Source organism: Pleuronectes platessa, chromosome 13 (genome assembly GCF_947347685.1).
Source record: "Pleuronectes platessa chromosome 13, fPlePla1.1, whole genome shotgun sequence".
Lineage (NCBI taxonomy): Eukaryota > Metazoa > Chordata > Actinopteri > Pleuronectiformes > Pleuronectidae > Pleuronectes > Pleuronectes platessa.
The window spans coordinates 453,674-477,338 of NC_070638.1; the positions used below are offsets into that span (position 1 = coordinate 453,674).

The 23,665-nt window shown below is 37.7% G+C and overlaps 1 protein-coding gene across 4 annotated transcripts; it reads left to right on the top strand.

The window, feature by feature from the left end:
* Positions 1-3,101: 3,101 nt before the first annotated feature.
* On the top strand, positions 3,102-23,249 carry LOC128454919 (zinc finger and SCAN domain-containing protein 12). 4 transcript variants are annotated; one of them, XM_053438512.1, is made up of 7 exons: positions 3,102-3,547; positions 6,509-6,988; positions 8,547-9,076; positions 9,157-9,231; positions 10,136-10,295; positions 10,379-10,494; positions 23,027-23,249. In XM_053438512.1, exons 1-5 carry the CDS (start codon positions 3,376-3,378, stop codon positions 10,277-10,279), a joined length of 1,401 nt encoding a protein of 466 aa, XP_053294487.1. In that variant the 5' UTR covers positions 3,102-3,375; the 3' UTR covers positions 10,280-10,295; positions 10,379-10,494; positions 23,027-23,249. The 4 variants fall into 4 exon arrangements, with proteins under 4 accessions (XP_053294487.1, XP_053294489.1, XP_053294490.1 ...); XM_053438514.1 differs by lacking the exons at positions 10,379-10,494; positions 23,027-23,249 and adding an exon at positions 9,858-10,013 and having other exon boundaries at positions 10,136-10,277; XM_053438515.1 differs by lacking the exons at positions 10,379-10,494; positions 23,027-23,249 and adding an exon at positions 9,858-10,030 and having other exon boundaries at positions 10,136-10,276.
* The last annotated feature ends 416 nt before the right edge of the window (positions 23,250-23,665 follow it).

Here is a 23,665-nt window from a genome sequence, read left to right on the forward strand (position 1 = left end):
CTTGTTTAATGTTTTGAATTATTGTTCTATTATCAGTAATACATCTGTTAAAGTAATACATGTTTAAATGTAGATAGAATTGATTTATATAGAAAAATGATTAATATCTACATAAGTAACTTTTATTTCTACCAAATTTAGGACATTTTATCAACATTAAACATTTATATAATTTAAAATAAATTTAGGATTAATTACTAAAATACATATTTATTGAAAGATTTTTTGGACAGTTTCCTGTGAGTGTTATTCACAGAGTTCTAAAGGAAAAGTCCAGATAATAGATTTTCACTTCTAAACTTACAATCCACCGTTTGTTGATTTGTGAAGTTGAACAGGTTTGAAGATGAGCAGCAGGAAGTTGACGGTCTGTGGTTTCATGTTCTGAGTCCGTCTGTCGTTTCCTCTGCAGCTTCGTCAGTTACTAACCACAATTTAACAGTCGACTGCAGATACAGATCAAACACACACTCAACATGGAGACATACACAAACAAGCATTCAACACTGTCTCTTGATGACAAACTGTCAGAGGAAGTTTGTGATGCTAATGAAACACTTGTCTACACAACATTAATTCAGAGTCTTCAGTGTTATGACGCTCGTCCACTTGTTCTCAGGGTACATCACCGAACTTATGCTGAACTATCTGTTCATATCCGTATCTGACCTGCTCAAGAGTAAGTTGGAAATAAGAACAGTATAAAGCTCCGCCCACTGACCATCACTTCCTTTGAACCATGACATCATGTTCTTAGAGGATCTGAGGAGCTGGTGGTTCGAGTCTCTGAGGAGGACCAGGGTCTTCAGAGACCCACGGGATCCTCTGAGCTCCTCTGAGGAGCTTCTGAAAGATCTAGATTCTCCTTTGATCCTATAAGTATTCAACATGTGAAGTTATATTATTAAATACTAAACATTACAGAGGTCACATCCTGGGATTCACAAGGTAACTGGGGAAACTATCTGTCCCACAAATACATGTATTTCATTTCACAGGATAAATTTCTTAAAGGATCAAAGTATTAAAGTTAGTTTTGACCTCATTCCCTTTGAAGAGGATCCAGATCCTTCCGAACCTCATCAGAGCTCAGGTGACAAACAAGAGGAAACACTGACACCTGCCGGCCGGACCAGATACTGTCACATGGAATCACGTGTGATCAACACGTTTGATTTCGCATGTTCAACATCTGACTGAGAAGCTAAATGTATTTCTGATGAAATCAGAATCTCACATCTCATTTTCTCTCTTTGTTGATTTGAAACTTCACAAAAACACCTGAAGTTGTGATCTGACCTTTAACTACTGAATATATATATATATGTATATATATATATGTATATACACTACCGTTCAAAAGTTTGGGGTCACCCAGACAGTTTCATGTTTTCCATGAAAACTAACACTTTTATTTATCAATAAGTTGCTAAATGAATAGAAAATATAGTCAAGACATTGACAAGGTTAGAAATAATGATTTTTACTTGAAATATTAATTTTGTTCTTCAAACTTTGCTTTGATCACAGAGTGCGCTATTTGCAGTAATCACAGCTTTGCAGACCTTTGTCATTCTAGATATTAATTTGTTGAGGTAATCTGTAGAAATGTCACCCCACGCTTCCTGAAGCCCCTCCCACCAGTTGGATTGGCTTGATGGGCACCTCTTGCGTACCATACGGTCAAGCTCCTCCCACAACAGCTCAATGGTTGAGAGCTGCACTGGCCACTCCATGACAGACAGCTCACCAGCTGCCTGCTTCTTCCCTCATAGTTCTTGCATCATGTGGAGGTGTGCTTCGGGTCATTGTCCTGTTGTAGGAGGACATTGGCTCCAATCAAGCTCTGTCCACAGGGTATGGCATGGTGTTGCAACATGGAGTGATAGCCTTCCTTATTTAAAATCCCTTTTACCTTGTACAAATCTCCCACTTTACCAGCACCAGTCAGCCCCAGAGCATCACATGACCTCCACCATGCTGGACAGATGGTGTCAGGACTCCTCCAGCATCTTCTCACCTGTTCTGTGTCTCACAAATGTTCTTCTGTTTGATCCAAACACCTCAAACTTTGATTCATCTGTCCATAACACTTTGTTCCAATCATCCTCTGTTCAATGTCTGTGTTCTTTTGCTCATATCAATCTTTTCTTTTTATTGGCCAGTCTCAGATATGGATTTTTCTCTGCCACTCTGCCTAGAAGGCCAGGATCCCCGAGTCGCCTCTTCACTGTAGACGTTAACACTGGTGTTGTGCTGGTACCATTTAAAGAAGCTGTCAGTTGAGGACCTGTGAGGCGTCTGTTTCTCAAACTAGAGAATCTAATATACTTGGAATCTAATATATACTGAGTTGTGCACCGGGGCCTCCCACTGGTTAGAGCCTGTTTGTGCTGTTCTCTGAAGGGAGAAGTTCACACTGTTGTAGAAAATGTTCAGTTTCTTTGCGATTTCTCACATGGAATAACCTTCATTTCTAAGAACAAGAATAGACTGATGAGTTTCACATGAAAATTCTCTTTTTCTGGCTATTTTGAGAGAATAATGGAACCCACACATGTGATGCTCCAGATACTCAACTAGCTCAAAGGAAGTTTTATAGCTTCTCTCAGCAGCTAAACAGTTTTCAGCTGTGCTCACATAACTGCACAAGGGTTTTCAAGGGTTTTCTAATCATCCATTAGTCTTCTAATGCGATTAGCAAACACAATGTACCATTAGAACACTGGAGTGATAGTTGCTGGAAATGGGCCTCTATACACCTGTGTAGATATTTCATTAAAAAACAGACGTTTCCACCTAGAATAGTCATTTACCACATTAACAATGTATAGAGTGTATTTCTGATTCATTTAATGTTATCTTCATTGAAAGAAACTGTGCTTTTCTTTGAAAATACTTTCTAAGTGACCCCAAACTTTTGAACGGTAGTGTATATAAATATACTCTATATATATAGTTCTGTTTATATTAAACATCAGTGATTTCATTGTTTGAATATGTGACCAATCAGGAAACGTCCCATTCTGTTGTTTGTTGTTTCCACTTCTGTCCCGAGGGGGGCAGTAATACACAAGTACGATGTTTACCAACCGAGAAGAAGAAGAAGAAAAAGAAGAAGAAAAAGAAGAAGAAAAAGAAGAAGAAGAAGAAGAAGAAGAAGAAGAAGAAGAAGAAATTGCTCATTATAACATTTATATCTTTAAATCATTTTATTAAATATTACTGACTTCCGACTGCGGCGCTTCAGTGGGACGCAGACCGGAAGTGTTGGCCTGGCTAGCTGTGTGCTAGCTGTGTGGATGTGTGCAGTTAGCTGGAAGACGATGGTGTCGTCGTGTCGCAGATAAATGTTCGAGCGCTGATGAAGCAACAATGTCTTCAGTTCAGTGTCTGAGAGACTTTGTCCACGAGCGACTAACTGCTGCTGCTGAAGAGATATTCAGAGTGTTCGAACAAACTGTCCTCGAGTACGAGGAAGAGATCGATCGACAGAGAAGACTGTTGGACATCGCGTGGAAACCGGAGATAAAGCTCCACAGGACAGGTGAGGACAAGCTGAATGGAGTGAGAGACACTAACACAGGACAGGTGAGGACAAGCTGATGGACTGAGACACTAACACAGGACAGGTGAGGACACACTGAATGGACTGAGACACTAACACAGGACAGGTGAGGACACACTGAATGGACTGAGACACTAACACAGGACAGGTGAGGACAAGATGAATGGAGTGAGAGACACTAACACAGGACAGGTGAGGACAAGCTGATGGACTGAGACACTAACACAGGACAGGTGAGGACACACTGAATGGACTGAGACACTAACACAGGACAGGTGAGGACACACTGAATGGACTGAGACACTAACACAGGACAGGTGAGGACAAGATGAATGGACTGAGACACTAACACAGGACAGGTGAGGACACACTGAATGGACTGAGACACTAACACAGGACAGGTGAGGACACACTGAATGGACTGAGACACTAACACAGGACAGGTGAGGACAAGCTGAATGGACTGAGAGACACTAACACAGGACAGGTGAGGACAAGCTAAATGGACTGAGAGACACTAACACAGGACAGGTGAGGACAAGTTGAATGGACTGAGACACTAACACAGGACAGGTGAGGACACACTGAATGGACTGAGAGACACTAACACAGGACAGGTGAGGACAAGCTGAATGGACTGAGACACTAACACAGGACAGGTGAGGACAAGCTGAATGGACTGAGACACTAACACAGGACAGGTGAGGACAAGCTGATGGACTGAGACACTAACAAAGGACAGGTGAGGCCACGCTGAATGGACTGAGACACTAACACAGGACAGGTGAGGACACACTGAATGGACTGAGACACTAACACAGGACAGGTGAGGCCACGCTGAATGGACTGAGACACTAACACAGGACAGGTGAGGACAAGATGAATGGACTGAGAGACCAACACAGGACAGGTGAGGACACACTGAACGGACTGAGACACTAACACAGGACAGGTGAGGACACACTGAATGGACTGAGAGACCAACACAGGACAGGTGAGGACAAGCTGAATGGACTGAGACACTAACACAGGACAGGTGAGGACACACTGAATGGACTGAGACACTAACACAGGACAGGTGAGGACACACTGAATGGACTGAGACACTTACACAGGACAGGTGAGGACACACTGAATGGACTGAGACACTAACACAGGACAGGTGAGGACACACTGAATGGACTGAGACACTAACACAGGACAGGTGAGGACACACTGAATGGACTGAGACACTTACACAGGACAGGTGAGGACACACTGAATGGACTGAGACACTAACAAAGGACAGGTGAGGACACACTGAATGGACTGAGACACTTACACAGGACAGGTGAGGACAAGCTGAATGGACTGAGACACTAACACAGGACAGGTGAGGACACACTGAATGGACTGAGACACTAACACAGGACAGGTGAGGACACACTGAATGGACTGAGAGACACTAACACAGGACAGGTGAGGACACACTGAATGGACTGAGACACTAACACAGGACAGGTGAGGACACACTGAATGGACTGAGACACTAACACAGGACAGGTGAGGACACGCTGAATGGACTGAGACACTAACACAGGACAGGTGAGGACACACTGAATGGACTGAGAGACCAACACAGGACAGGTGAGGACAAGCTGAATGGACTGAGACACTAACACAGGACAGGTGAGGACACACTGAATGGACTGAGACACTAACACAGGACAGGTGAGGCCACGCTGAATGGACTGAGACACTAACACAGGACAGGTGAGGCCACGCTGAATGGACTGAGACACTAACACAGGACAGGTGAGGACACACTGAATGGACTGAGACACTAACACAGGACAGGTGAGGACACACTGAATGGACTGAGACACTAACACAGGACAGGTGAGGCCACGCTGAATGGACTGAGACACTAACACAGGACAGGTGAGGACACACTGAATGGACTGAGACACTAACACAGGACAGGTGAGGACACACTGAATGGACTGAGACACTAACATAGGACAGGTGAGGACAAGCTGATGGACTGAGACACTAACACAGGACAGGTGAGGACAAGCTGAACGGACTGAGACACTAACACAGGACAGGTGAGGACAAGCTGAATGGACTGAGACACTAACACAGGACAGGTGAGGACACACTGAATGGACTGAGAGACCAACACAGGACAGGTGAGGACAAGCTGAATGGACTGAGACACTAACACAGGACAGGTGAGGACACACTGAATGGACTGAGAGACCAACACAGGACAGGTGAGGACAAGCTGAATGGACTGAGACACTAACACAGGACAGGTGAGGACACACTGAATGGACTGAGACACTTACACAGGACAGGTGAGGACACACTGAATGGACTGAGACACTAACACAGGACAGGTGAGGACAAGCTGATGGACTGAGACACTAACACAGGACAGGTGAGGACACACTGAATGGACTGAGACACTAACACAGGACAGGTGAGGACACACTGAATGGACTGAGACACTGACACAGGACAGGTGAGGACAAGATGAATGGACTGAGAGACCAACACAGGACAGGTGAGGACAAGCTGAACGGACTGAGACACTAACACAGGACAGGTGAGGACACACTGAATGGACTGAGACACTAACACAGGACAGGTGAGGACACACTGAATGGACTGAGACACTGACACAGGACAGGCGAGGACACACTGAATGGACTGAGAGACACTAACACAGGACAGGTGAGGACACACTGAATGGACTGAGAGACACTAACACAGGACAGGTGAGGACAAGTTGAATGGACTGAGACACTAACACAGGACAGGTGAGGACAGCTGTTCCACAGTTTGTAAAGTGATGAGCTGCTGCCTCCTCACCAGCAGGGGGCAGCAGCATGTGGGGCCACGGACACCAGTGAAGAGAAGCTGCTCCTCCACATGTCACTTCCTTCTCTGCTCCAGTTTCAGAGCTCCGTCCTCCAGAGCTTCCAGAGCAACACGTCTGTAAGGAGGAGAAGCTTCTCACTGACCAGGAGAGGAACCCCAGTCTGGACCAAGAGGATCGAGAGCCTCCACAGATTAAAGAGGAGCAGGAGGAGCTCTGCACCAGTCAGGAGGGAGAGCAGCTTGTCCTGAAGCAGGAGGACGATACCTTCATGTTGACGTCTCCTTATGAGGGAAGTGATCACAGTGAACCAGAACCAACCAGTGAGCAGCAGCTCCTCTCCCACATCTCTCCTGGAGCTGAGAGCCGAGCTCAGAGAGGAAGTGAGCATGTGGACCCAGGACCGACTAGAGATGAAGAGTCCCAGAGAAACAACTCCCCCCCGACACAGAGTCACTGCTCCACTCACACAGGGAGAAGAGCTTCAGCTTGTGACACTTGTGGAAAAGCTTTCCGCAGTAACTCTGACTTGAAACGACACATGAGGATCCACACAGGTGAGCGGCCCTTCTCCTGTGAAATATGTGGGAATATATTTATTCAGAAAACCAACTTGCAACAGCACATGAGGATCCACACGGGTGAGAAGCCGTACCTCTGCAAGAGATGCGGGAAAAGGTTTAGACAAAATTCAGCGTATAGAATTCACGAAAGAATCCACACGGGTGAGAAGCCGTACACCTGTGACGTCTGTCGGAGGAGATTCAGTCAGACCTCCCACCTGAAGAGTCACATGAGGATTCATTCAGATAAGAGTCAAGTGTTCCCTCCCTTCTCACCCGTGTTCTCCTCCCCCTCCTGAGGGACGAGCTGCCTTCACCGGTTTGCTTACATCATCACACTGTCATTCAACTAAATGTATATTATATATTATTTAATATAATATGAACATTTCATAACAGACACTTTGTCTCTGCCTGAGGACGAACACTGGGCTGCAAACGTTTGGACGTTCTTGCGTTCATGTATTTTTCTGCATAAAAGTATAAATAAATGAATGTTTAAATATGAAGTATGAATAATGTTTGTATTTTTTTTTAAGAAATCACTTCCTAATGATGTTTCGTGCTTTAACTCAAAGTCTCTTCTCCTCCGGCTGTTTGACACGTACGAGTAATTGACGTGTAGTTGGTGGTTGGACGTTTTTCAGACTTGTCTTCACTAAGTGAAGTGAAGACGAGTCTCTGAGGATCTGATGAGGATCTGATGAAGATCTGATGAAGATCTGATGAAGATCTGACATTGAGTCTGAAGAAAGTGTTAAAGCCCGACCGGTGACATATTATTGAGGTATCACAGATGAGTCAGAATCAACTAATAAACAGATTTTACTCCCACATATTGTGACACTGTAAAATGTTCCACATCTTAAAAACCATGAATTTGTTTGTGATGTTTCTTCATTAAACTGATACAAATAAATATTGGAGAACGATCTGGAGGAAGATGTGAATTTTGTTCCGAGGACAAAGTTTCAAACGGAGAGAGAAAGGAACTGATGCTGAACCTCTAAGAATTACACTTTAGATTCATGTGATCTTATATGAAAAAGTGCTACAGAAAAGGTTTGAATTATGCTTCAATATCTTAAGAGAACAAAACTGATGGACATTTCTTTATGTTTCATTTATTCTTAATTTTAAGTTAAATATTAACAGTCCACACTCAAAACCAGTGGGGGGCAGTAATGCACCATAAGGTTTTTTATTGCCATAAATCACCAAGAAAAAGATCTTCACAGTTTGACTCTACTGGAGAAACAGATGTAATGATCAATGGATCTTCAGCTGTTGAATAAAGAACTGAACAACTACGACTGAGACACTAACACAGGACAGGTGAGGACAAGCTGAATGGACTGAGACACTAACACAGGACAGGTGAGGACACACTGAATGGACAGAGAGACACTAACACAGGACAGGTGAGGACAAGCTGAATGGACTGAGAGACACTAACACAGGAACAGGATTCATAGGATCCTAAAGGATTTAACGTGTTTTTATTGGTTCTCTCTCTTCACATGAGTGATCTCTTGTCTCTTTGTTCCTACAGAGCTTCCAGAGCAACATGTCTGTAAGGAGGAGGAGCTTCTCACTGACCAGGAGAGGAACCCCAGTCTGGACCAAGAGGATCCAGAGCCTCCACAGATTAAAGAGGAGCAGGAGGAGCTCTGCACCAGTCAGGAGGGAGAGCAGCTTGTACTGAAGCAGATCCAGACCTTCATGTTGACGTCTCCTTATGAGGGAAGTGATCACACTGAACCAACCAGTGAGCAGCAGCTCCTCTCCCACATCTCTCCTGGAGCTGAGATCCAAGCTCAGAGAGGAAGTGAGCATGTGGACCCAGGACCGACTAGAGATGAAGAGTCTCAGAGAAACAACTCCCCCCCGACACAGAGTCACTGCAGCACTCACACAGGGAAGACGTCTTTCTCATGTGACACTTGTGGAAAAGTGTTTATGACTAAATCCAAAATGAACACACATGTGAGAATCCACACAGGGGAGAAGTCGTTTTCTTGTGACACTGTGAAAAGAGTCGGTCAGAACTTCTCACTTCTTACAACACGTCATCATCCACAGGTGAGAAGCCGTATTATAAAAACATGGTCAAAGGTTCAATCGAGTTACTGACCTGATGTTTCACACCAACACCCACACAGGTGAGAAGTCGTGCGTCAGCAGCACGTGGGAAGAACCTTCATTCATCCAGCTTGAATAAAAAGTCAGAGTCACTGGTGAGAAACCACATCACATCACTGCAGCCTCCAAAACATTGGAATCTCTGTAACAATCTTAAACATTAAAAACCTTTTACGAATCACTACAGCTACTGTGCTGGTAAAATTATTAAAAAGTTTGTTTTTAAACTTCATGGATATTAAATGTTACATGTTGGTTAATGAAGAAAATAAATTGACGTTTTTGCTTTGAATCCTTTAATGTTTATATTTCACATTTCCCAAGAAAAAAATACTTTTTAGTCAGTTACATTTACTTCACAGTTAAAAGTTTAAGTTACTGTATTGAAAAATCATTTCATACAAACACAGTGTGGCGTTGTCATGACGACGTACACTGTTGTATTTACAGCACATGAAAAGATTTTATTTAAAAAAGCTTTAAAGTGTAAATAAGTGTTTCAGACGCTCTCTGATCTGAAAGCCGCTCCACAGAGGAGAGAGGAGGTCCTCTTATCATCCAGGTCCGACCTCCATGAGAGGAGAGGAGGTCCTCCTCTCATCCGGAGTTCAGGAGGTCCGACCTCCTGATTCCTTTGTGTTGGAGGTTTTTTAGGTCGCAGGTGAATTTGGCTTCAGAAACAGGTCACATTCCTTCTGCTGTTTCCTTCCTGCTGCTACAGAAACTATAAAGTCTGAGAGGAGGAGCCGTGGCCCTGATCATCTTCATCTTCATCTTCTACTTCATCTTCATCTTCATCAGGGCCAGACTCCACTCTCTGCTGCTGTGGGACAAACTGCCCCACCACCACCACCTGCTGGTGACGCTGCTGTTGAGTGTGTGTTGCTTTGTACGGTGTGCACCAGGGATCAATTTCAGGCCCTCTTCTGTTCACACTTCATAACTCCTCTGTATGCAGATGATACTGTTTTATATTGTAATCTCTGTTTCCTTCCTCAGTGGGATTTCCTCTCTGAGTCACTGGGTTTTGATCGGGGGGGAAACGATCTGGTCCAGCGGCTGACATCTGTCCGTCAAATCGTCAATTGGACCTTCTGCGTTAATCGGAGAGATTTTCCTGCGACGCTCATCAACCTGAGATGAAATGTTGATAACTGAGGTCATTGACTTCCACTTCTCAGAGCATCTTCAAATAACTGGAGGAAGATGATCTTATATTTAGTTTTGGTTTCTGTCCGACAGCTTCCAGGTGACAGGACCAGAAGAGATCATGTGATAAGACAAACAAACACAGTGGACGTTTTTCAGAAGTGGACGGTTTGTCTCTGGAGAAGTGACGTCATCGCTCAGAGCCGCTGGTGAGTTTCTCCTCAAACTTCTTAACTAAATAACGAACGCTTGTGTTGATGTTGATAAACTGCACGAGAGTAGAGAATGGATGATGAGTCAAATCTGACAGAAGATTATAATCTTCAGTAATCATCGGTATAAGATTTTTATTTGAGCTCTACCAGTCAAACTGGGAAAAACAGAGAAATGTGTAAAGACATGGGACGAAGCCGACGAGGACCAGAGAACAGATGACGGCTTTGGACCAAAGTTAAACACAAAATAATGAAGCTGCTTCCTCTCGTCAGTATTTGTCACAGTGTGTGTTAGAGTGTGAATAATCAGGGAGCAGGAAAACTTTATTTCAGCCGTGGAGTCAAGCTGACGGTTCAAACTGGTAAGAAATCTCTTTTTTGTAATGGTTTCATGTCGATGAAGCTTCTTAATCTGTGTTTTTAAATTAGACTCTTTTCTTTGGTTTAGTTTAACGGAGCCTGGACTCACTGGGGACGGTCCAGTAGAAACTGTCTGTGACAAATGTACAAGATTAGATGAATTTAACAGTTAAACGTGTACAAATCAAAGTTGTAGTTTTATTACTTTCATTTTCACCAAAATACAAATTCACAGGAGTAAGAAAGGACCATCAACTTCACAGACATGAAGAGAATCATATCTAAGAATCGAATGAATTCAAACATTTAAGAGATAAAAATATGAACTTGTCGTTGATATGATGAGGTTTGTGTGTTGGTGTGAGGTTTGTGTGTTGGTGTGAGGTTTGTGTATTGGTGAGAGGTTTGTGTACGGGTGTGAGTCTTGGTGTGTCTGGAACTGGGAACAAACTGGTCTTCAGTGGTGGAGTGAGGCTGCTGGTGTCCTCAGGTCTGTAAATGAATTCATAAATGTTTATTATCACCATCGGTCATGAACATGAATCACATGTGGAATCAAACCGTCTGTTACAGCCACAGTACGAGTAAAGTTTTATTCAAAGATAACTCAGTCCAGTGTGCGACTGGTTTTTGTTTAGCTGTGTGTCTGTGTGTGACTGGTCAGGGCGGATACACAACTGTGTTTGGAAGTGGAACAAAGCTCACTGTTTACACCAGTAAGTAATACTACTATATATATATATATATATATGTGTGTGTGTTGTGTAATACTCTGGTCACCACAGTTGTTTTACAGCAGCAAGTCAGATAATGTGATTCATTCAACTTCAGAATTTATTGATCTCTGTCATTAACAAATCCAGGATTATGTTTTTATCTCAGATTAATGTTCATCTGAAAACATATGATTTCTATTGGAAATGACATCAAACTAACAACAATAAGTTTAATTATTCTAAACTCTGAAGAATCACAGTGAGAATCTTAAAATAAAGAATCATAACTGTAATAAATTCATCAACCAGCTGCTCAGCTGCTCATTAATATTCACAAATTAATTATGATCCAAATGTTCGACGGCGGCTTTGACTGACTGAGCATTAAATGTGGGCATTTTACAATATTTTATAGATATACGTAAAATATCTGAATTAATTTGTGTAGTGGCTCCACTGTAGTAAATATATCATCTAAATTCACAGATGAAAACAGAACATTGTTGAATTAAAGTGTCGTGTATAAAAATGAGAAACGTACTGGTTTCAAATAATGAGATCTTCTTTAGATGAAGTTTGTTGATGAGGTCACAGCTGAGTTTGTGTTGTGAGGTTTCATGTTGTGTGAATACTGGAGGTTCATATAAGATGGTGTTTGGAAGTGGAACCAGATTAATCGTGGAACCCAGTGAGTACGGATATAGATTATATATATATATTTATATATATATAAATACATCCCTTTTACATAGAGGATCGTTAACACAAACTCTCTATGTTTTAATACATCAAATCAATAATTCATCTCGTTCATTGTCTGTACTGTCACAATTCGCATTTAACGTATAGCACTCTGTATCGTAATTATTCTTTATGGAAAATAGTTTCAAATATTCAAAATCTGTTCAGTTGAAAGTGTGTAGATGAAGTGTGGTTGAAGTGCACAGCTGAGTTTGTGTTGTGATGTTTCATGTTGTGTGAATACTGGAGGGTATAAGATGGTGTTTGGAAGTGGAACCAGATTAACCATTGAACCCAGTGAGTACCGATATAGATTCTAATATTATTCATATAGAACTTTATTTAAAACAATGTGTTGTGCACGAAAACAAACGAAAACAAAACAACAGATGATTGGACAATAACTGAGAGCAGACAAGACAATCCTGTGATGTGTCAAGAGAAAGAGAGAAATATCAGAAGTTTGATATAGAATATGTTTAATTTGATTATATTTAGTTTATAGATGATGTTTTATATGAATGAAGTTTAGTTCAGATCATGTCACAGTGAGTTTGTGTTATGACGCTTCGTGTTGTGTGACTGGTGGGAATAAGATGGTGTTTGGAAGTGGAACCAGATTAACCATTGAACCCAGTGAGTACCAATACAGATTCTAATATTATTCATATAAAACTTTATTTAAAACAATGTGTTGATTCAACAATAACTGAGAGCAGACAAGATAATCCTGTGATGTGTCAAGAGAAAGAGAGAAATATCAGAAGTTTGATATAGAAAATATTTAATTTGATTATATTTAGTTTATAGATGATGTTTTTTATGAATGAAGTTTAGTTCAGATCATGTCACAGTGAGTTTGTGTTATGACGCTTCGTGTTGTGTGACTGGTGGAAATCAAAAGTTGATCTTTGGAAGTGGAACCAGATTAACTATTGAACCCAGTGAGTATTGATATATATTAAAATATATCTGTATGAACCAACTTTAAAACCAACTTTAATATAACACATCAAATCATAAATTCATTCATTATAAGAATCAGGATCGATGTATCTCTGATCATCTGATGTATAAATATAACAAGATTGAACATTAAACCCAGTGAGTACTGGTATAAATTATACACATCATTCATATGAATAATCTAAAAGAAACTATTAGTATATCTAGTATTAACAATGTTACTTTATTTATAGTCTTAATGGAAAATGTTTTTTTTTAAATGAAGTTTGGCTCAGTTTGTGTTATGAAGCTTCAAGTTGTGTGACTGTTGGTGTGAATAAGATGGTGTTTGGAAGTGGAACCAGATTAATCGTGGAACCCAGTGAGTACGGATATAGATTATATTTATATATTTATATATACATCCCTTTTACATAGAGGATCGTTAATACAAACTCTCCTATGTTACCATACATCAAATCAATAACACATCTCGTTCATTGTCTGTACTGTCACAATTCGCATTTAACGTATAGCACTCTGTATCGTAATTATTCTTTATGGAAAATAGTTTCAAATATTCAAATTCTGTTCAGTTGAAAGTGTGTAGATGAAGTGTGGTTGAAGTGCACAGCTGAGTTTGTGTTGTGATGTTTCATGTTGTGTGACTGTTGGAAATCAAAAGTTGATCTTTGGAAGTGGAACCAGATTAACCATTGAACCCAGTGAGTACCAATACAGATTCTAATATTATTCATATAAAACTTTATTTAAAACAATGTGTTGATTCAACAATAACTGAGAGCAGACAAGACAATCCTGTGATGTGTCAAGAGAAAGAGAGAAATATCAGAAGTTTGATATAGAAAATATTTAATTTGATTATATTTAGTTTATAGATGATGTTTTTTATGAATGAAGTTTAATTCAGATCATGTCACAGTGAGTTTGTGTTATGACGCTTCGTGTTGTGTGACTGGTGGAAATCAAAAGTTGATCTTTGGAAGTGGAACCAGATTAATCGTGGAACCCAGTGAGTACTGATATAGATTATATATATATTTATATATATATATATACATCCCTTTTACATAGAGGATCGTTAACACAAACTCTCCTATGTTACCATACATCAAATCAATAACACATCTCGTTCATTGTCTGTACTGTCACAATTCGCATTTAACGTATAGCACTCTGTATCGTAATTATTCTTTATGGAAAATTGTTTCAAATATTCAAAATCTGTTCAGTTGAAAGTGTGTAGATGAAGTGTGGTTGAAGTGCACAGCTGAGTTTGTGTTGTGATGTTTCATGTTGTGTGAATACTGGAGGGTTTAAGATTGTCTTTGGAAGTGGAACCAGATTAACCATTGAACCCAGTGAGTACCAATACAGATTCTAATATTATTCATATAGAACTTTATTTAAAACAATGTGTTGTGCACGAAAACAAACGAAAACAAAACAACAGATGATTGGACAATAACTGAGAGCAGACAAGACAATCCTGTGATGTGTCAAGAGAAAGAGAGAAATAAATATCAGAAGTTTGATATAGAAAATATTTAATTTGATTATATTTAGTTTATAGATGATGTTTTTTATGAATGAAGTTTAGTTCAGATCATGTCACAGTGAGTTTGTGTTATGACGCTTCGTGTTGTGTGACTGTTGGAAATCAAAAGTTGATCTTTGGAAGTGGAACCAGATTAACCATTGAACCCAGTGAGTACCAATACAGATTCTAATATTATTCATATAAAACTTTATTTAAAACAATGTGTTGATTCAACAATAACTGAGAGCAGACAAGACAATCCTGTGATGTGTCAAGAGAAAGAGAGAAATATCAGAAGTTTGATATAGAAAATATTTAATTTGATTATATTTAGTTTATAGATGATGTTTTTTATGAATGAAGTTTAGTTCAGATCATGTCACAGTGAGTTTGTGTTATGACGCTTCGTGTTGTGTGACTGGTGGAAATCAAAAGTTGATCTTTGGAAGTGGAACCAGATTAACTATTGAACCCAGTGAGTATTGATATATATTAAAATATATCTGTATGAACCAACTTTAAAACCAACTTTAATATAACACATCAAATCATAAATTCATTCATTATAAGAATCAGGATCGATGTATCTCTGATCATCTGATGTATAAATATAACAAGATTGAACATTAAACCCAGTGAGTACTGGTATAAATTATACACATCATTCATATGAATAATCTAAAAGAAAAATAAATATATCTAGTATTAACAATGTTACTTTATCTATAGTCTTAATGGAAAATGTTTTTTTTAAATGAAGTTTGGCTCAGTTTGTGTTATGAAGCTTCGAGTTGTGTGACTGTTGGTGTGAATAAGATGGTGTTTGGAAGTGGAACCAGATTAATCGTGGAACCCAGTGAGTACTGATATAGATTATATATATATATTTATATATACATCCCTTTTACATAGAGGATCGTTAACACAAACTCTCCTATGTTTTAATACATCAAATCAATAACACATCTCGTTCATTGTCTGTACTGTCACAATTCACATTTAACGTATAGCACTCTGTATCGTAATTATTCTTTATGGAAAATTGTTTCAAATATTCAAATTCTGTTCAGTTGAAAGTGTGTAGATGAAGTGTGGTTGAAGTGCACAGCTGAGTTTGTGTTGTGATGTTTCATGTTGTGTGAATACTGGAGGGAATAAGATTGTCTTTGGAAGTGGAACCAGATTAACCATTGAACCCAGTGAGTACCGATATAGATTCTAATATTATTCATATAGAACTTTATTTAAAACAATGTGTTGTGCACGAAAACAAACGAAAACAAAACAACAGATGATTGGACAATAACTGAGAGCAGACAAGACAATCCTGTGATGTGTCAAGAGAAAGAGAGAAATATCAGAAGTTTGATATAGAATATGTTTAATTTGATTATATTTGGTTTATAGATGATGTTTTATATGAATGAAGTTTAGTTCAGATCATGTCACAGTGAGTTTGTGTTATGACGCTTCGTGTTGTGTGACTGGTGGGAATAAGATGGTGTTTGGAAGTGGAACCAGATTAACCATTGAACCCAGTGAGTACCAATACAGATTCTAATATTATTCATATAAAACTTTATTTAAAACAATGTGTTGATTCAACAATAACTGAGAGCAGACAAGACAATCCTGTGATGTGTCAAGAGAAAGAGAGAAATATCAGAAGTTTGATATAGAAAATATTTAATTTGATTATATTTAGTTTATAGATGATGTTTTTTATGAATGAAGTTTAGTTCAGATCATGTCACAGTGAGTTTGTGTTATGACGCTTCGTGTTGTGTGACTGTTGGAAATCAAAAGATGATCTTTGGAAGTGGAACCAGATTAACTATTGAACCCAGTGAGTATTGATATATATTAAAATATATCTGTATGAACCAACTTTAAAACCAACTTTAATATAACACATCAAATCATAAATTCATTCATCATAAGAATCAGGATCGATGTATCTCTGATCATCTGATGTATAAATATAACAAGATTGAACATTAAACCCAGTGAGTACTGGTATAAATTATACACATCATTCATATGAATAATCTAAAAGAAAAATAAATATATCTAGTATTAACAATGTTACTTTATCTATAGTCTTAATGGAAAATGTTTTTTTTAAATGAAGTTTGGCTCAGTTTGTGTTATGAAGCTTCAAGTTGTGTGACTGTTGGTGTGAATAAGATGGTGTTTGGAAGTGGAACCAGATTAACCATTGAACCCAGTGAGTACACGTTCACATCATGTTTCATACGTGTTCTCTGAAATAAGAACAAAACTCAGGTAGAATCTTTAACTTCAGGAAGTTTCACTGAATCCAAACTGTACAAAGGATCTTTTTCTGAAGGAGGTTTGTTGCTCTGCTGAGTTTGTGTTGTGATGCTTCACGTTGTGTGAATGTTGGATCTGGAGTGAAACTCGTGTTTGGAACAGGAACCAAACTCAACATTCAAACCAGTAAGATCCAAATATTCATATAATATCTGATCCATAGGAGACGAGAAAATGATTTAACTTCAGTTTCAACAGCTTTAGTTTTATTTGGACTTAAAAGCGTTTTTTTATTGACTGAAGCAGAAGAAGAATATTATATATATAAAATTCATCTATATATATAATGTTCTTCTATATATATATATTAACAATATGTGTGTTGAAGCAGCTTCTCTTACTGTTAATTATAGGTTTATTTTTATCTGGTTTAAAACAATCTGACACATTTAATTATGAAGCCAAAAACCAACTGACCCATTTTTCAAAGATAACAACTGTGTGTGTAGTTATTGTTTGGATCAGATTCATTGTGCGACTCTTTCTGGAACTGATCAAATCCTCTTTGGGGCCGGAACCAAACTAACAGTCAACATCAGTGAGTTTCACATTTAAATCAGTCTGCGTCTTTCTGCCGATATAAGATGATCCTGGAATAATCTGTCCTTTGGAAAAGAACATAATATAATCTGTAAACATAAAGATCATCAAAATGACCTTTGTACATGTGACATTAGCTATAGATTGGTTGTAATGGCCTTAATTCACTTCTTAGATGTGACCCACGAGTGGTTCAGTCTCTACAAACTACGGTTGTGACTCCAAACTCCATTAAATGTACAAAACTTTATTTTGAAACTCAAGTGGATTTTCCAAAGATGTTGCTCTGAAGTTTGTGATATTTGATCAAATATCTAAGAATTACATTTAAAATCAAATTTTACTTTAACTTATAGTTGAAGAATTTAAAATGTTTTGTCATCAATAGAAATCATTAAATCATAGATTCAGCCAGAAGGATGTGAATTGATGATATTCAGCGTGATAAGTATTAACGTTGGTTATGAATCCAGTGAGTTTTAACTGTATCGATGTTTTATTTAGTTATTTATCAGTTGAAAGAGACAAATGTTCACAATGTGGCTGAGTTCAATCCGTTGTGTTCTTGTTCTTCTGAAGTGAAACAGTTTGCTGACTATATGAAGTGTGTATATATATATATATATACATATATATATATATATATTAATGAATTGAATTGAATTTGCACAGGAAAAGGGTTAGTTATTTTTACTCTATCATTTCTCCATTTCTTAAAGCTAATATAGTTTTTTTAATACGACAAATGTTTCTCCTCTCATGAACATCAACGTTTACTTATTAAGATGAGTTCATGTTCATTATGTCGATGTCTCTTTATAACACATTAAAACAACTTGAGTGCTTCACAAGGTAAAAGGTACAACAAGAAAACAGCAACACACAAAACATCAAAATACAAATGGTTAAAATAAAATAAAACACAATATGATGAAGTGAGCTGTGATTAAAAAACCAAAGAGAAGATCATTTTCTCAATGATTTCAATTGACAGACACTTTTATGGATTTATCAAACGATTTAATTTGGTATTATGATCGTTTGCAGTTAAAAGGCTCTATAGAGTTGTCTTGTTAGTTGTAAAGTCCTCTATGAAGAGAGGTGCAGTTCTTGTTCAGATGAACTTCACTGTGTGTCAGCGTCAGGAAGCAGGAGGCTTCTGTTCGGACGAGGGATCAGAGTCACTGTAGGAAACCGTGAGTGTTATTTAAACAGTCAAAGAAATCAAGACTCGTTCATTTTACACAAACACTCACTTGGACTGAACGACTTCTTATCGTAAAAATAAAATCACATAAACAAAAGTTATGCGATGGTTTGAAATTCATAATAATCTCTAAACAGTGAGGATTATTTAACGAGCCTGTTTCCACTCAGCTGGTGAATCTGCTTTCTGACGGCTCGTTATCAAACCGACTTCGAGGACGTAACATGTAGAAGTTCTAAAGTGATTCTCCATAAATTAACTGAACCAAGGACAGGAACAATATTTCAACTTCTTTAAACTATTTGTTTTAATGTGAAAACATCCACACGAGTCATCAGACAATAATTAACCTCAAAGAACTTTTAACTTTACAAATGTTGTCACAGAATAATTGTTTGTGGATTTGTTGTTGCTCCACATATCTTCAGAATGTATTTTTGTGTGAGCGGCTTCGATCAATATCTTTATAGATCTATCTATAAGATCTATAGATAGATTTATAGATCTATAGATCTAATTATTGCACCTGAATTACTTAAATCCATCCTGATGAGAAATCATTAGTTCTATTTGAAGTATAAGTATGTGAAGTATGAGGATGTGATTATTGTTCAGAGCCGATTCACTGTGTGACATCATCAGGGTCAGGATGGAAACTTATTTTTGGAAAAGGAACCAAACTGATGGTGAAGAGCCGTGAGTCAAATTCAGATATTTACTAAATGTGTATATATATATATATATATATATATATACCATATCGAAGAAGTTACTGATCCACTGTCAGTCAGCTTTATGTTTTCAAACCTTTAAAACAGCATCAAACGTTGTAGGTGCTGATGTTAAGTCAGTGATATTTCATCATTTAAAATATTATAAAACTGTTAACCAGCAAAGAGCAGGTTGAGTTTATTGACTGTTTATTAAAATCTGTTCAACTAAATTCATCATGTTCTTATATTTGTACGTTTCTGAGCTCCAGATGTTTTTCTTCAGTCTTTTTCAGTTTATTGATAAAAGTGTCGACAAAATTAAATTTAATAAAAGACAGTGACACTCGTCATCAGCATTGGAACAACTGGAGAAAACTTAATCTAGATTTTTTTGACATACTTTTGTCATTAATAAAAAACAAATATGGAAAAGTGATTCTCATTTAAAAAGAGTTCTGGTAAAATAATTGCTTTAAAATGTAAAACACTTTAAATATTAAACAATAATATCTAAACTAAATCAAATCCGGCTGAGAAACTAGAAACCTATATAAATAAGTTTTACTCACTTAGGATAATAAGGATAATACTGTAATACTGAGCTTGTTCTGATAAAACCAGCCTTTGGTTGTGTATAAAACTGTAATAATAATAATCCTCAGTATGATTATGTGTATGAAGTGAGATCAGTTTTCGTTCCTCCTGTCGTCGCTGTGTGAATCTCGGAGGAACCAAACTTCTCTTTGGCAGTGGAACCAGTTTGTTGGTACAAACCAGTAAGAACATGAGCTTCCTTCAACTTTCTGAAAATAATAATTAATAAGAACTCAGTGTTTGTCTCTAGAACCAAATGAGTTGTTTCTTTATAAATAATATACTAAAAGTAACATTTAAAGTAAATTCAAACGTTTCCATGAGAGGATTCTGCAGTTTGTCATAATTCTACATTTTGATCTGATAAAGAAACAAAACCAAAAGTAAATCTCTGGCTCGACTTCTCATTTGGAGTTTGTTCAGAAAACGAATTTATCTTTATCTGAACAGTTTCCTCTTCATCACCGTTTCAGACACAACAAGGAAATGAAGTTTAATTCAAAAGAACAACTCTTACTGAACAATTATCATTTTTATATATTTTTGTGCTGAGTAAGTTACCAACTAAAATATAATTCTAAGAAATGAACAGAGAATATAAAATATGTGCTGATCAGGTTTCTGAAGGAACCTGAGATATTGCTCATCCTTCCTGAACTGTGTGACTGGTACTGGTTTGCAAAAACTCCAGTTTGGATCTGGGATAAAACTCATCGTGCACAACAGTGAGTAAAATCTGATTCAAATCTGAATATAAAGAACATCTATTTCTTTTTATTGGCCAAGATTTGACATGAAGGTTTTTATGATAATAACTGAAGGATTGAAAACCGACTGTCGAGTAAAAGTCCAAACACTCGTTCAAATGAACGACATCAACAGAAACACTTTTTATTTTTATAGATTTACTTTAAGTCAATATCTGGGATCAGAATTGTAGAAATTTCAAATTAATTTATTTAAGAGAAATTTACTTAGAATTTTGATGTTATTTATTATTAATAAAACAGTTTTCAGTCATTGAAAGTCAATGTGAATATTAAAATGAGGATGATGATCGATGACGTTAATGTTGTTTGTCATATTGACAAATAATTTCAAGTAATAAAACGAATCAAAAAACACAGTGAATTAGAAAATCAACATTATTAAACTATAAATACTTTATTTCACACTTCAACACTTCAGATACAATCTGTAACTAAAGGAAACTTTTCATGAACAATAACTGAAGCGACTCGATTCGACTGATTCACATAATAAAATCTATTAAACACGTTTCAAACCTTCAACACATTAAATCAAATCACAAGCGACAGAAAAACACAAACTGTAAACGATTGTTTGTTCAGCGACAACATGAGACGGATGAATCTGATTCATTTCTCAAACTTGAATCTTAGTGGATCCAGAATCAGGTGGTTTCTGAAAGCTGCTCATTTACTGTGTGAATACAAACAACTTCAAACTGCTGTTTGCTTCTGGGATCCGAGTCACTGTCTTGTCACGTAAGTGATCTTTGTATCTGATTAAATATTTATTATAACTTACATTTATACGTTTGAATTTAACCACAAGGTTTTATAACAGAAAACAAATTTTTAATAATTAACCTTCAGCTCAGGGTTTTTCTTCAAAGGCTTTAAAAGTTAGGAATCACTATTTATTACATTACATTTATTTATAAGTTGTAGAAAATGATTTTCAACAGAAGAACAAAAACTAACAATCATAGTTTGAAGCTACAGACTCGACAATAAACTTATTTATTAAATATGTTTCATTTAAACGGAGTATTATTCCGACCCGGCTCAGACACGTCTCACATTTCAATCCCAACGGAGCTTCTTACAAATTACAAATAGATGATTTCAGATTCATTCCATATGAATTCATTTTTATACCGTGAACCTTTAACAACACACAACAGAATAAGTATAAAAATAAGTTTTATATGATGATGAAATTGCTCACGTGTGATGCCACTGATATTCTATAACTGTATTATATGTACATAGTATACTATTATACAGTACTAACACACAACGTGTTTAACAACATCACATCATCTTTGTCAGTTTGATGCGGAGCTCTTGGTTTTTGTTACGACTTCACTTCCTGTGTGAACAACAACGTTCGGATCCAGTTTGGATCTGGAGTCACACTAACTGTCCGGTTCAGTGAGTTCACACAACGTTCTGCTTCTGATCAAACAACAACTTAATAACACAACAGACATTTTCTTTTTGTTTCACTGCATTTTAAATATTTAAATTATGCACAGAAAACTAAACATAAAATCATCAATTTATGCCACATTTTACAGTTTCATGTTAAATCTGAAAACACAATTTGATCTTTGACCTCTTACTGTTTCTATCAAATTTCTGAACCTCTTATTTCTCAGTTTTAGTTGTACTTTGTTAAACGACTCATATATTTGATAAAGGTTCTTAAAATTGATCAAAATGAAAGCTAATAATTACACGTGTATATGTTTGTACTGTGATATCAACACACAAAATGTTGTCTACATTATCCTCGTAGAAGTTAGTTTTATTAATATTTCTCCTTCTGGAGTTAATCACTAAAGATCAAAGTCGAGAGTCGGTTCAGATCCTGATCCAGTTGAAAGGATCCGGATCAGCTTTGTGTTCCTGGAATATGGAATATCGAAGGTTTGTGATTACACAATTTGTTGTGTGCGAATTACAACAACAACGAACTCCAGGATCCAAGGTGGACGTTGTGTTGAGTTTCACTTCGATCAGTTTGATCATCGAGCTCAGTTCACGTGAGTCTTTTGTCTTTTCAGGGGACGATTACGAGCCGTCCTACTATGAACTGGGAGACGTGAACGGAACCATCAAGGCGTGTCTGGCCACTGGTTTCAGCCGGAGCAATGCGACCCTCGAGAACGATTTGTTTAAAAACAGCAACAGCAGCCGAGCCGTCCGGGCGTCGGGCGACTCGCTGCACAGTGAAGTGCTTCTGCTGTCAGGAAATCACACAGGAAAGTGTGAGATCGGTACATGTGAGTTATGTAATAACACATCTGTAACATCATGATCGACACAAATACATGACACACAACATCTGTGACATTCAGAAGAAATAAAGGAGGCTGATTTATTAGATTTGTCCCAAGAAGACGTTTCACAGCAAACGAGACATTTACACGTTTATTAATGAACTTTGTCCCCGTAACTTTCAACAGGACGAATTAATGTTTATAATATATAATCAATAATAAATGTGTTATAATTTAACATGTGATGTTAAATATTAACATGACACTTTCACTGCTGAACAGGATCAATCCTCTTTGTGAAGACTAATAACTACTTGTTGTGTTTCAGATGAAAATGAATCTGTTGTTTGTGTCGAGACTTTGGACAAAGGTTTGTGTTGAATTATATCGATCAGTTTAATAAGTTATATGGATCAGTTTAAC

Coding starts and splice junctions, on each gene's coding strand:
- LOC128454919 (XM_053438512.1), top strand. CDS start 3,376: ATGTCTTCAGTTCAGTGTCTGAGAGACTTTGTCCACGAGCGACTAACT. Junction 3,548..6,508: donor GATAAAGCTCCACAGGACAG/GTGAGGACAAGC, acceptor TCTCTGCTCCAG/TTTCAGAGCTCCGTCCTCCA. Junction 9,077..9,156: donor CAACACGTCATCATCCACAG/GTGAGAAGCCGT, acceptor ACACCCACACAG/GTGAGAAGTCGTGCGTCAGC.